This window comes from Thermobia domestica, chromosome 14 (assembly GCF_964235325.1).
Source record: "Thermobia domestica chromosome 14, izTheDome1.hap1.1, whole genome shotgun sequence".
Taxonomy (NCBI): Eukaryota; Metazoa; Arthropoda; class Insecta; order Zygentoma; family Lepismatidae; genus Thermobia; species Thermobia domestica.
In genome coordinates this window covers 123669165-123684756 of record NC_137467.1, presented here as the reverse complement: position 1 = coordinate 123684756, position 15592 = coordinate 123669165, and the positions used below count along the sequence as shown (strand labels likewise).

General features: G+C 35.5%; 1 protein-coding gene across 1 annotated transcript in view; it reads left to right on the top strand.

The window, feature by feature from the left end:
* Nucleotides 1–14940, top strand: part of LOC145669990 (pH-sensitive chloride channel 2-like) — an 84791-nt gene extending 69851 nt beyond the window's left edge. The window contains exons 4-5 of the mRNA XM_081738331.1: nt 11150–11327; nt 14902–14940. Of these exons, the coding sequence (XP_081594457.1) occupies nt 11150–11327; nt 14902–14940 (217 nt within the window). The remainder of the gene's footprint in view (nt 1–11149; nt 11328–14901) is intronic.
* The last annotated feature ends 652 nt before the right edge of the window (nt 14941–15592 follow it).

The following is a 15592-nucleotide window of genomic DNA, read 5'->3' as shown; positions in this document are numbered from 1 at the left end:
GAGGGGGTATAAAATTTTCCCTCCATTTTATTTAGTATATTAAAGGCAGGTTTTATTGGGTAGGTAGCGCATAAAATTCCGATATTACCTTAGTAGTAGGATCGAACCCAATTTTTTACAATAAGCAATTACGATGGCTCTTATCTTCGCATTCATCTATCCATAAAATATAGGTATATTCTAGGATACAGAAGTGAAACTCAATTATTATAATGAAACAACGATTTATGAAAAATCTTAACTGCATCATGAACAAGAAACAATTAACCAACTGAATATCTGTATTGGACCTCACAAGCTGCCATAAGGGCTTTAGACTACTTTGATTAATCATAAGCAAATGGTCCAATAACCAAAATAAATAATTAATTTCAACTCACCAGTTTGCAGATTCCGAAACATAGACATCAAATATAGCTGAATACGACAATATATAATATAGCCTATCTCACCAATGTATTGATGCCACATTAACAACTCAATTCCCTATATATGCCATTATCAATTAGACTTTTCAGACTACTTTGAGTATATACCTCGGAAAATTTAAACCACTTCACTTTTTTTAATAAAAAGCAAGACTATCTGAAAAATACACTTATCTTTTCCAACTTTCGTTAATGTTTTAATATTCCAGACTAAACCAATTGGTATCAATCGGAATTATAACGACGTACCTTCCATAAGTAACTTGAAAATTGACATATTAGATTAACTATTCCTATAGTTTCCAGTAGACTTTTTCCCAGTTTGGCTTTCAGAATGATTATGACGCAATCGCCTGTAAAGCGCTATAAGTACAAAATAATTCTACCGGTCGCCGCTAATCGCGCCACTAGTAACTAGTGATTAACAGGTGACAAACGTTTCCATCATTTTTTCCAAATCCTAAATTAATGTATCTCATTACAACAACTAACACCCCACTTAAAATCTTATGATTTTCCGAAGAGAGAGATTAGTTTGCCCATTGTCAATAATTCTATATTCCCAGGAGGTTCTATAACTTAATACTAGTACACCAAACATCCAACCATTCATTCCAAAAGAAAATAAAGAAATTTAAAATATTTCCCCATATATTTCAGTTATTCATACATTCATCCTTACTACTATACACCATCTACACCAAATACAACCATTTCCTAGTATTAGTATTGAACGAGTCGTTACGTCATAACCTCCTGGAAGTTCATAAATTTACATTATTGAAGATTAGAAGTAGAAACCTCTATAAAGAAATTAAAGAAACACAAATCTCCGGGTGTAGATGAAATTCCGGCTCAGTTAATTTTAGCTGGAGGCGAAAGATTGTGGAACAAGATACACAAACTCATTCTCCTTATCTGGAACAAGGAAGAATTGCCACAAGAGTGGAAAGAATCAATCATTGTTCCAATCCACAAGAAAGGCGACAAAACTGACTTTAATAATTATCGAGGCATTTCTCTTCTATCAACATCCTATAAAATCCTTTCAAATATTCTGTTAGCAAGACTGACCCCATACGCAGATGAAATTATTGGAGATTATCAGTGCGGATTTAGACGAAATCGATCAACTATCGACCAAATATTTACCATTCGCCAAATACTCGAAAAAAAGTGGGAATACAATACCCCGGTACATCAACTATTTATTGATTTTAGAAAGGCGTACGACTCGGTTAGGAGAGAAACATTATACAACGTGCTTGCAGAACTTGGAATACCGAGAAAGCTAATTAGATTAATTAAGATATGTTTAAATGAATCCCAAAGTAAAGTCCGGGTAGGAAAATTTTTGTCCACGAGCTTTCACGTCGAAAATGGCCTGAAATAAGGTGATGCGTTGTCGCCATTATTATTTAACTTCGTTTTGGAATACGCTATAAGGAAAATCAAAGATAGCAACCAGGGCTTAGAGTTGAACGGTATTCACCAGGTTATGGCATATGCTGATGATGTAAATTTAATAGGAGATGATAGGAGAACAATAGAAAGAAATGCAGAGATCTAATTAAACGCTTGCAGGGACATGGGTTTAGAAGTAAATGCAGAGAAAACTAAATACATGGAAGTGCGTCGGGACCGGAATACAGCAAATTATGGATGCGTTAAAATACTAAATAATACTTTTGATAAAGTGGATACTTTCAAATACCTAGGATCAATATTAACAGAGGAAAATCATATTCACGAAGAAATTAAATGTCGACTAAAAGCAGGGAATTCGTGTTACTATTCGGTACAAAATCTCTTGTCGTCGCGAATTCTGTCGAGGAATTTGAAACTTAAAATATACAAAACGATAATAATGCCTGTTGTTCTGTATGGTTGCGAAACATGGTCACTTACTCTGAGGGAAGAACATAGACTGAAAGTATTTGAGAACAAAATCCTGAGACGAATATTCGGACCCAAGAGGAACGGGAATGGGGAATGGCGGAAACTTCATAACGAGGAACTACATAATTTATATGGTTTACCCAACATTGTTAGGGTCGTCAAGTCTAGGAGACTTAGATGGGCGGGTCATGTAGGTAGAATGGAAGAAAGTACAGACGCTTTCAAAGTCTTGACTGGAAGACCAATCGGAAAACGACCATTAGGAAAACCTAGGCGCAGATGGGAGGACAATATTAAGATGGATCTCGCAGAGATTGGAATACAGAGTAGAAACTGGATGCAGTTAGCTAAGGATAGAAGTCAGTGGAGAGCTTTTGTGAACGCGGCATTGAACCTCCGGGTTCCATAGGCCATAGAGTTATATATATATATATATATATATATATATATATAAACATAATAAATAATTCACTTACTTCATAAGCCCGCAAGTTGACAAAATAATGGAAAACTCCGGATTACCATGGTTACCATCGTATGATCTTGAATGATTACATGAACCGGTACAATCTCCATATAACAAAATAATAGACATCTTCCCATATCAATTGGTTAACCAATTGCATATAACAATTGCATAAATGTTTCCGCACAAAATAACTAACGATTTTCCATACAACATTTGACAAACGATTTTCCAGGCATGGGATTTAAAAAGATCTCGATTAGCATAAACATAACACAATTACACAATAACAATAACAATACCAATAACAGTATAAACATCGTAATAATTATTTTAAAATAAGTAACACTTTAAAATTTTTGAACCGTTTGACTAGAAAGAGACTAATAAAACAGGCTATTTAACGCCAATATAATTCGGTTGCAGAATTAAAAATATACAATATCTTAATACGTTATATTTTACAAAGTATACTATTTTATTACAATCTATATAATACACTTTAAGTTACAACCAAATTGCGTGGTACCCTGTACAATTTAGTTTCAGAAACGTGGGCTTTACGAATATCAGATGGATCATTAACAGATTTTAAACGGACCGTATTGGTACCTAAGTAAGCCTCGACCGTAAATTGCCCCGTCCAACGTGAACACAATTTACGAGTTATTTTATCTACCATCGAACACTTAAATTGAGATTTCAGTAATACTTGATCACTTATAGAATATGTCTGCACTCTGTTCTTGTCGTACATACGTTTTCTTCTAGACCAAGCTAATTCCATGTTCTTTATAGCATTTACCCAGATATTTGGGTCTCTCTTTCGTATATCTAATCCGTCTATTTTCCAGCGAACATCTAAAGGGTCACATACGTTATAATTAAAGGTCATCTCCGTATTAGTACATTTTAACTCAGAATGTTCAGCTGAATTAATAGCAAATTCAATCTCATGTAGACCCGTATCACAGATCGTCTGTTTATTGCTAAAATATGTCCTAGGACTATCACCAAGCACTCTTAAATATCTCTCGGAATTTTAGATGCACAATTATACCGTGACCTTCGGATATCTTTTATACCATGGCTATATAGAAAATCTTTAAACTTGGGTGATACATAAACAGACCCATTATCATGACTAATCCCGTATGGGAATCCGAATCTACACATAATCTCATACAATTTATTTATTATAGCTTGGCTCGACAATAGTCTTATTGGTTCCAACCAAACACGCTTGGAACAGGAGTCTAATACAATAAGACAGTACCTGCCCGAACGAGACGGAACTAATGGTCCATATATATCCGCGTATCATCTTCCATTTATGATTTTATCAAAAGTAGACACTAATTGACCCATCTTTTTCTGATTATCACTCTTGCTCAATTGATATAATTTACAACAATGTACGTATTTTCTAACATTTTCTACTAAAGAAGCCATGTATATCTACTAGAGATACGCGCAATCGTCTTCTGCGCCCCCATGTGATTTCCGGGTAAAATTCCATAAAGGTACCGTTAGTTTCTTAGGAATACGTACTTTCCAAATATTTTTAATTGCTCTCGTTTTCTTACAGAATATACCTCTTATTAACTTACAACCTTCAACATTTTCTCTCTTCTCTAGCCTCTCGATTATAGTGTTCAGTTCTACATCTTTCCTCTGATGTTCTTTTATGGACAAACAAGCATAAGGCATATTCCACATATTTATTAATAATAAATTCTGTACCACATTATCGTGGTTTGTTCTATCTCCACAGGTTCAAACATATCTCGATCATGGATCCTTGAAATATATTCTGAAGATATATTCAAGTTAGATGGAACATGTTTAACATCAAAATCGAACGAAAACAATCGATACAATAAACTCCCATATTTCTTAATTCGTTTAATGTTCTTTATGGCATACATTAACCCTACATTTTCTACCCTTAATTCAAATTTTGCATGCAATTCTGTTCTAAACCTTTCAATGGTTTCAACCGCGGAAATCAAGTTAAGAAAATAAATGGGTTTATTTAAGTCATAAGGTTGTAAACGTCTAGAAAAGCATCCTACTGGTCTCAACACATTATTTTTATCATATTACAGAATCGTTCTCCCAAGACTTTTCAGGGTTGCATCTGAGCTGGCTATAAACTTCGCGTTCATATCAGGTAATTTTAATATTACATGAGTTATCTTACTCCTCTTTAATCTGATCTAATGACCTTTGCTCCTCTTTCCCCATTTAAATGGCACCTTAGGGGACATCATCCTATTCAAAGGTTCCACAATTTCTTGAAAATGAGGTACAAATTTTGCATGATATTGTAGAAAACACAGTAAACTTATTAAACCGCGCCTATTGCGGGGTGCTGGTAACTTCGTGATAATATCTACTCTAGAAGGATCTAAATGCATATGACCATCTTCTAATATATATCCTAAATATGGAATCTTTGTCTGAAATATTTTTGATTTACTTAGCGAAATTGTTATTCCATATTCCTCAAATTTCTTTAAAACTTTATCTAACAACTTTTTATGGCTATTTACATCTGAACTATACAACAAAACATCATCATAAAACCATTCTAGACCCTCATCTTTTAATGAATGCAGAATATCCGTTAATACTTTTGATAACAAAATTTCCAGAAGAAAGTCCGAATGGTAAATGTTTAAATTCGAATAATCCTCGATGAGTCATAAAAGCGGTATACTTATAAGAACCTTCTCTTAAGCGTAAATGCAGATATGCTTTCATTATATCAATGGCAGAGAATATTTTACCACTAGATACACTAGCTAACTCATCCTCAATACGCGGTGTAAACTGAGGATTTAGGTATAGTCTTTTGTTCAAAGATTGGTAGTTAATTACGAGCCGCTTCTCATCTGTTTTTCCTTTCACCAAAAAACAAGGGAAAGACCAATTACTATTACTTTTTTGTGTTATTCCTTGTTTTAACCAGTCTTCCAAAATTAAATCTAATTGTTTTTGATCGGATTGTGCCATAGGGTACGCTTTCATTCTAGATCAACTGTTGTTCGACATGTTGATACTTTACTATCCATGTTCTGACAAAGGATATAACTGTGGTTGGCAACGCTGTTCATCTACTCACCCTCTCCTTCCATTGTAACAGGTTCACCACTCATATTATCATCTAGCATCTGAGAGTAATAGGGGGTACTACGATATAAAAACTTAAGGGCAGAATCATCCAGCTTATTAAAGTCACCGTTTGGGAAATAACAAATAGGTATCACTACTTTTTCACTAATTAAAACAAACTTATTTTGCACGAAGTCAATGTGTGCTCTCATATACTTTAACTGTTGAATTCCTATTATAAACGTGGGCTCTAAATGTTCCATCAAAAAGAACTTGAGTCTATACACCTTATTTCGAAAACGAATAGGTAGGATAACATACTGAGATAGTGATATGATTTGTCATATAACACCTGTTCCCGTAAACAGTTCTTCATTCATCTTATGAGAACCTTTAATCTCGAGTTCCATTCTTGAAACTTAGCACTATTTATTATCGAGACAAATGCGCAACTGTCTATTCCTCCAGTATAGTCCTTTCCCAAAATATATCCTTTTGTAAAAACCGCTACAAGTCTATCTGAACCACCACTGGTTTTACCACTAACCTCATTAAGTTTATGTAATGTAGGTTTTCGAACGCTCATACGGTTTAAGTTCGTTCGCCAACTTTCTGATTGAACCACCTTTTCACCAACAAGAGCACTAGACCCTAACCGTTGATCTCTATTTTAACGGGATGGTGATCCCTTTTGCCAACTAATACGTGATAGTCTGCTCATATAACAGTCTTTTTCCTTATGGTTGCCCCCACAAAAATAACACTGTAACACTTTCTTTTTATCTGTTATTCGTCTTCCTGCAAAAAAGTGCATTGTATACCTGGACGTTTTTCTGAAATAGTTCATAACGTTTTACTTCGGATATTAATTCATACAAATACGTAGGCTTAGAATAACGAAATAGTTCATGTTGGATATCGGGTTTGATCCCCTTCCACACATATTCAAGTATTTCTTTCTCAACTCTTACTCCCATACAAACGGAATAACTATCATCTACACTATTAATGTATTCAGATGTTGATTGTTCCGGTAATTGCAATCGATCCACATAACTATGTACTAATTCTCTGTTTGTCAAAGGGGAAACAAATTTACGAAATAAATGTCTACATATTTCTATCCAATCGTGAGTAATTGCAAAAATACTCAACAGCTCCTTAGTAAACAATCGCTAGTTTTACCTAAGGCAGCAATTAATACTGATTCCACAGGGAATAAATTTAATTTTGTTATCTTATATACTTCAATCCCAAACATAAACAAACTATGATAATTGTTAACATTACATTCTGGAATTCTATTTACATATTCTTGGAAACTACCTTTTGCGGCATCTAATGTTAATTTTAAAAAGGAAGTACAAAAAGTAAGAAATGGGTTATATTTTTACTATTGTTAAATTCCTTATCTTTTTCTCTTTCATTAACACAAGCTACATTCGGCTGGCTATTAGCTATTTCTCCTTCTAAAATGTACCTGCTCTGGTCGCCTTCCTGACCTACATTACAGGGATTATCTAAACCACCTGCTCCCAAGGTCATCGCGCACTGAGTTGTGTTTGTAACAACGAAAGGACTGCCACTCGAAGCAGGCATTCGTCTAACTTCATTTTCTACCCCTGAGGCGTTTTCTTCCAAAAATGAATAGTACAACAAATCATTATACCTGTTTATAAATAATCCCTCGTCGCCATTATCAAAATAGATTAAATACAATTGCCAATTAGCCATGATAACTAAATATATGTATATAGGCACACAGTCTGTACTTATCTTTACGTTTCTGAAAAAAATATATACAAAATAATGATAAATGCTATCAGTCATATAAGTACACTGCTGCACAAGAAAAACTACAACCGAATAGAGAAATCGTCCCTTCTTATTTTGCTTGCCTTATTTCCACTAAATGCAAAAACCATACTATGAAAGACATTAGCTTTTAACAGAAACCAATGAAACCAACCCAAACTGTTTCTAGCTGCAGAAAATTAAATCACATAAGCAGCATAGAAATATAATAATTCTGAAAGTTTATGTAACGTACCTACTACCTAACTACTTAGTCTTCGGTGTTGTCACTGGGAGGGCGGGTATAAAATTCTCCCTACATTTTATTCAGTATATTAAAGGCAGGTTTTATTGGGAAGGTAGCGCATAAAATTCCGATATTACCTTAGTAGAAGGATCGAAGCCAATTTTTTACAATAAGCAATTATGATGGTTCTTATCTTCGCATTCATCTATCCATAAAATATAGGTATATTCTGGGATACAGAAGTGAAACTCAATTATTATAATGAAACAACGATTTATGAAAAATCTAAACTGCATCATGAACAAGAAACAATTAACCAACTGGATATCTGTATTGGACCTTACAAACTGCCATAAGGGCTTTAGACTACATTGATTAATCATAAGCAAATGGCCAAATAACCAAAATAAATAATTAATTTCAACTCACCAGTTTGCAGATTCCGAAACGTAGACATCAAATATAGCTGGATACGACAATATATAATATAGCCTATCTCACCAATATATTGATACCACATTAACAACTCACATTTCCCTACATATGCCACTATCAATTTGACTTTTCAGACTACTTTAACTATATATCTCGGAAAATTTAAACCACTTCACTTTTTTAATAAAAAAACAAGACTATTTGAAAAATACACTTATCTTTTCCAACTTTCGTTAATGTTTTAATATTCCAGACTAAACCAATTGGTATCAATCGGAATTATAACGACGTACCTTCGATAAGTAACTTGAAAATTGACATATTAGATGAATTATTCCTATAGTTTCCAGTAGACTTTTTCCCAGTTTGGGTTTTAGAATGATTATGACGGTATCGCCTGTGAAGCGCTATAAGTACAAAATAATTCTACCGGTCACCGCTAATGGCGCCACTAGTGCTTAACAGGTGACAAATGTTTCCATCTTTTTTTTCGAATCCTAAATTAATGTAACTCATTACAATGTTTACAAGAAACAACGGGTAATGTATACGGACCTCGTATTCTTGAGCAATTGAGTGCCACTCTAACACGGAATCTATACGTCACGTGTAGTAAATCTGGAAAGATGTCCCAAGCCCACGTACAGGATTGGGTTAACAACTTCGTAAAGGCAACGATATTCAGCGAAGGTAAAGCATTGGTTATATTAGATTGCTGGTCCGGGCAAAACACCTTGGGCATGCAAACATTCCTTGACGAATTGTTGGATTCAACGATTCTGTCAGATTGACGCAGACCACCCCGAAGACTGCAAATATGCACTTGATCATTGGATTGACCTGGCTACAATTCTCCGAGAACAACTTCTTAGGATAGCCTAATGATGTGCACTTCCTGCGGCAATAAAAATGTTTGGTACGGGCCGTTTATCTTCGAATTTCACTGGACAATATTAACATTGCCCAAAACGGGAAGTTTCTTTTAAACGTTCAATCTTTGGTACATAACAAATTACGAGTTCCTGTTTTTAGAGACATTATCATTTATGCATGCGAGAAATGCGAATATAATGTTAAACATGTAGAAACTTTTCAGAATGTGAATGAGGTGTGTTTTTCTTTCACAACTGACAAGGAAAATTGTCAATCAGATAATTGTTTTGATGGAGTGTTTATTCGATGTGCTTCCTGTAACATGTGTATTTCTTTAATGCATTTTCTGGAGAGAGTCTGTTTTCATTGAATTTTATGATATTTGTTTTCATTTTGTCTAGCGCAATATATGATTTTTTTATTGAAGTAACATTCTGTAAACATGCCAATACATATATGCAAAGTTGAATATCTATTTTCTTTGGAGATAGTTTTGTTTACTTATATTTCATCCAAATATTCTTCCAATAAATTGCATTTGCTGCAACTCAATATTGTATTGTCACAGGGTATTATGTGTCAATATTCTATGAAACACTACCTTCTGGTACGTTCACTATATTTTTGGGCTCGTCTTCCACCCCACTTGGTTATCGTGTTCTTTCCCGAGTTTACAACTATCAAATTGGTTTAACGAAATATTATTCTTGACCATTCCCTATAGCCCTAGAAAAGCACCCCGCGTTATATTTTATTTCTACACCATTATTCCAGTTTTTTCGAACCCCACTCCTCTCCAAGTTGTCTCACAGTTTCAAGGTCACTCCTTTTCGTCTTTACCATCATGTTGCTCCTTCAGCAAGTCCCCCAATAGAAATTTCACGGTGCGATCTGGAAATATGGTTTCCCGATTCGCGAAGCATATAACGTTTCTTTTTTAACTTCTCACCCTCCACGACGGTTGCGATTGACAATGTATCCTTTCTCTTCTAGGACACGAAATCCAATGGTCATGGTCATTCTATGATTCATTGGTTCTTCGAAGTCACACATAATCGGATAAGGTCCGTTGTGCGACTCTGTGAGAGACTCTGCACAATTTGCTTTACTTCAATACTTTGCACTTTTAAACGCGTTTTTCTGTTTTGTTATTGCCTCAACTTAACGGATTTAGAAGCGTTGCCACAGATTTTCTAATGTAGGTTGTATTGACATTTTGACCAGTTGCCAGTTTGAACAGGGTTATCGTAGAAGTTGAGATTTGTTCTATCTTCTTTTATTTAACAATAGCTTTCATACAATATGCTACTTGATCTCCGGTTCCATTTGCAAATTTTGAGTTGGGCCCCGCGTGGGACCCTGCGAGTGCCCCAGGGACAAACATTTTTCATTCAAAATGTGCTGGGCTCCCAACACTAATTTGATATGTATTCGCTGAGTTTCCTTACCCGATCGTTTCCGAAAAATCTGATCCGGAATCTGACTTTGTAATGTATAGTATGGAACTCAATTTCTAACTGTTCACGCTTATATCTCCGCAACGGTAGCAGAAGAAGCTGTGTGTGCTACCACCTGATCTCGTGACCATGGTGCAGATTTCCATATGTAATAGAGTCTTCGAATTCTGAGATTTGCTCTTTAAAACCCGGGATCTGGCCCTAGATAACCATTAATAGACTGAAGAGCATTTTGAATAATCAAATGAAAACAATTCAAAAAATAAGGTGAGCATTTCAGGAAGGGTTTCGAGTACACACTATAATGATATGAAGCATGTATCAACTTTTAAATTCGTTCCAGATTAATACAGATATATGTATTCCTGGAGAGAAATATAATACTATATGATCTTGATCTTAAATATAATACTACTTATTGTCCTACTTTCAGGTCACGGTCCCCTCCATCGATTGGACTCAAATGTATTGACGTGTGGCACATATCTTGCATAGTATTCGTCTTTTGCTCGTTAATGGAATACGCCTACGTGCTTTTCACCTTGAGCAAGAAATCGAATTCTAAAGTGCAGAATCTCCGACTGTTTGATGTTGTAGAAGCGAAAGGCTTGGTAAGTTTCTGAAGGTGAATTATTTAATAGGAATGTTATCAATAAATGTAGTAATGGCAGAATGTGTATGATGGCTATCACGATGATATACCTTATGCAACCAAATTACTAATGGTTAAAATTACTAACGAAGAGTCAAATTTTAGAATTAGCAGGTGGTTAGCTTGTTATCTTGCAAAGGCTGATAATGTGGTATATTTCAGTGATTCTCAAACTTTTTGACTGAGAACACACTCCACTGAACGTATCCAAGACATCGCGACCCACTCCTTTGATATTTTTTTTATAAATGATAATAATTTTTACCAGCGGCGCAAATCTGTCTTGAACATTTGAGGGGGGGCAGTAAGATAGTTTCTATAATTCTTTTTTTAAGCGATGTTCAAAATATTCAGGAAGTTGAAAAACAATGCTCTGGAGGATCTGCGGAGCAGAGTTGACTTCAACATTGGGAGGCGGGCAGATTTAAGGTTTATTCTAGGGGTGAAAGGGTAAGATAATATTGCGGCACATAAATCTGATTTCTGAGGTGAACCTGTTGCATATTACCATGTGTACCATTACCATGTACCATTTTTTTCATGCGAAAATACAACTGCGACTATTACGCAAGGCCAGCTGCCATTCTATTATCATTACGATTAAAACAAATTCGAATTCTTATACATATAGCATTCTGTCAACATAAAAAATAAATTGTAGCCTATATACAGTAACGTACAATAAAAATACATACGTATGAGACCATTGCATCGTATAAATCTTTATAATGCCACCCTTGAGTTGCTTTGAATTATGTGTGTATGTGTGTGTGTAAAATATTGTTCGTTCTTGCGATTTTTCGTGCTTTTATTCACACCACTTTACATGAAATTGAACACCCATCATTGCGCACATCACACACAAAAGAAACAAGTTCCTCTTCCACCGCTGTCAAAATTCCACGCTTTTGTCGCAAAGAAAAATCTCGTAGACTGCGATTTTCATACAGAGATTTTTTTGCTAATATTTTTATTTCAAACTTAAGGTGCTGCTATTATGCGAGGGCGATAATTGCACTGGTAAATATTGTAGTGTGCGCAATTCACGAATTATTTTTTGCTTAATTTTTTCTCTTTTTTCATTTTCTTACGGCAACAGAATTATTTTTAATTTACTTCTTTTAAAATACAAATTTCTGTTGAGTGTTCTTGTTCTCCGTTAGCTGGAACGAAAGATTTCTCGCCTTCCCGTGTATCGCTCCTCATCTCCCCATACTTGACCCTAGAGTTCAACTGTCTGGTAGATAATAACGTTCCCCCTGTAACAGGGAGATGTCTGTCTCTATGTATAGTATATGTGTATCTTTGTATTAGTTATATTATTATTATTAATATTATTATTACTAGTGGTAGAAGACTTGTAAAGAAGTCCATATAATCTGTGTGTTTAAAATCTTTTCGTTTCTGCTTCTAAAAAGATGATTCTTTTTCTGTTCTCAAACTGCAGATATTTATATATGATTTATGAAGGTTCTAACCATAAATTATAAGAAGAAGAACCTTGGTTCAAACATATATAAAATCTTTCATGTTTAATACTTAAAATCTTTCAGGTTTTATATTTTTACTGGAAACTAGGTATGATTATCGTATATCTCGATGTATACCACTCTACCAGAGTTTGGGGGCAACACACACAAATACACGGAATGGAGTTTACACATACATACACGCATGCGCACTAACAGAATCTTTTCTTCTCATTTAGCGCCAACCAGGCACCTTGTTGTAAACCAATCTTGCTGTTAAAAGCATGTCGAGTTTTAATCGCTATCTTCTCCGTCGCACGGAGAAGTACTTTTCTCAGTTGACTTTGCTCTTAGTATCGTGCGCATACCAATCAGCTTTCTTTTCAGGCTGCTGACTACTCCTTGGTTCCTCCCCAGGGAACTTTCAGGCTACCACGCTTGTCCAACCTTTGACCTTACGGTCCTAGTGCAACGTGTGCACACGCTACATCCATGCGCCCGGCACGTAAATTGGTGCTGAGTGCTAAGCCAATCGAGCCCCATAAAATCCCCTATTTTCGGCTCGATCGTCAGACTTGGTCCCTTGTTTCTGGCACCCTCAAAGTCGTGCTATCTAGACGGAGTCCGCAATGTGTTAATTACGACTTAGTCCAGAAACTTCCGAGGATCCTAGTAATCCTTGCCGTCACTCTGCCCCTCATTCTGTCGGCTTCCCCGGAAGCCTTCCTTTTCTCTTGGTTACCATCCATACCTTGTATCGGTGGCTAACTTGGCACTCTGTTTTTGAAAGCTTGACAGCCAGTGATCTGTCCATAATTGCTGGTCGGCTTAGGGAACTGACGGTCAAAGTTGCCTCCTTCGAACTTGGCAATCTATTTCTGCAAGCTTAGCTCCAGCCGGGACCTGTGCGCGAAAAAACTGCTGGCGAGCTTAGGAAGTTGACGGTCGAAGTTCTGTCACTCCCCTATTTGATGTGTGTTTATACAGACTCTAGGTTCATTGCTTAGCTGGCCTAAACATACCGGTAGATCAAATAGTTACACTTGTGCACCAACCTTCTCTGGTAACTCCCCTATTTAATGTGTGTTTAGACAGACTCTAAGTTCATTGCTTAGCTGGCTTAAACATACCGATAGATCAAATAGTTACACCTATGCACCTAATCCTTCTACCAGGACTGACTCGTGCCCTCCCAGTCTAGTGAAGTTTAGTTTTATCTTGTGAGTGAGTTCTTCTCTGTGAAAGTATTTAGGGATTGGGACATGTCAAGTAAGTTTTATAAACATTTTCTATAGACACTTAGTTACACTTAGCGCCCCAGCTCGTGGACTTGTAATCTCATTAGGATCAATAAACTACTTGCTCTATGTCTTGTATGTTATATATTTCTTTCCCTATTAGGTCCTGTACCCTACTTTTGTTTCCTTTTTTAAACCAATACATTGCCGCCCGTTGGATTATTAATAAATGCATTGGTTTTAACCCCAACAATACAGCTAGTGCATTATGGGGAGTAGTACCAAATGCCCCGCTTAGTCTGATCATTATATTTCTTTGGGGTCTTTCTATTTTCAGTTTTAGTGCATTGTTCTCTAACAGCCTGTGAGCTCAAACGATGGCAGCATAATTCATAGTTGCCCCTAAAATTGAGTCGTGGTATATTTTTATTATTTTTCGTGGAAGCTTATATTTATTACTTGCTATATTTATTACTTTATTGGTAACTTTCTGTCCTTTATCACTAATGTAATTTATGTGATGTCCAAAATTTAGTTTATCATCTACCTGAATGCCAAGATATTTGAATTCGCTTACTCTTTTTATTTTTTCTTCTCCAATTTTGATGGTTGGATCCCTTACCAGTTTTGTTCCGAAAATCATATATTTGGTTTTTTTCTTGGATAATTTTAGTTTACTTTCTGAACTCCAATCTTGCAATATTCTTATTATTTCTTTTGAGTTTTCTTCGATTTCCCTTCTTGTGTTTGCTGATGTTATTACTGCTAGGTCATCTGCAAAGGCTATTACTCTATCTACGCATTTATTTTTGTTTAATGCTTTCAGGCATGGCTGGAATTCAATGTCCCACATCAATGGACCTAGAATAGATCCCTGTGGGCATCCTTTTTGTGTATTAATGCTTATATCTCCATTCTCTTCTTTTATTATTATTTTTCTGTCTTGAAAATAATCTTTTATTGTGTTCACTAGGTATTCTGGTATTTTCAGCTCTTTTAGTCTTTGTACCAGCGAGGGGATCCACAGATTGTCGAAAGCCCCTTCTATATCTACAAACAAGGTTAATACGTACTTTTTTGCACTCCTGCGATCCAAAATGTTGTCCACAAAAGGATTTAGAGCGTCCTCAGTTGATTTGCCCCTCCTAAAGCCGTATTGCAAGTTATCTCCTTCAATATTCCTATATTTGTGTAATCTGGAAACTATTGTTTTTTCATAAATTTTGGAAATATTACGGAGGAGGCATATTGGTCTGTAGGAGCTTACATCTGTTGGGTCTCTGTCTTCACTTTTCATTAATATTATTAATTTTGATTCCTTCCAAGAAAGCGGAAATTTTCTCTTCCTTAGTAGAGTATTGCATAATTTAGTTAAATAAGGTATCCATATTTCTTTCTTCTTTTTATAAATTTCATTTTTTATTCCGTCTAATCCAGGGGCTTTTCCTGATTTCAATTTCTTTATTATTTGTTCGATTTCCTCATTGGTTACTAGGTCAATTCGGTCTTCATGTTAT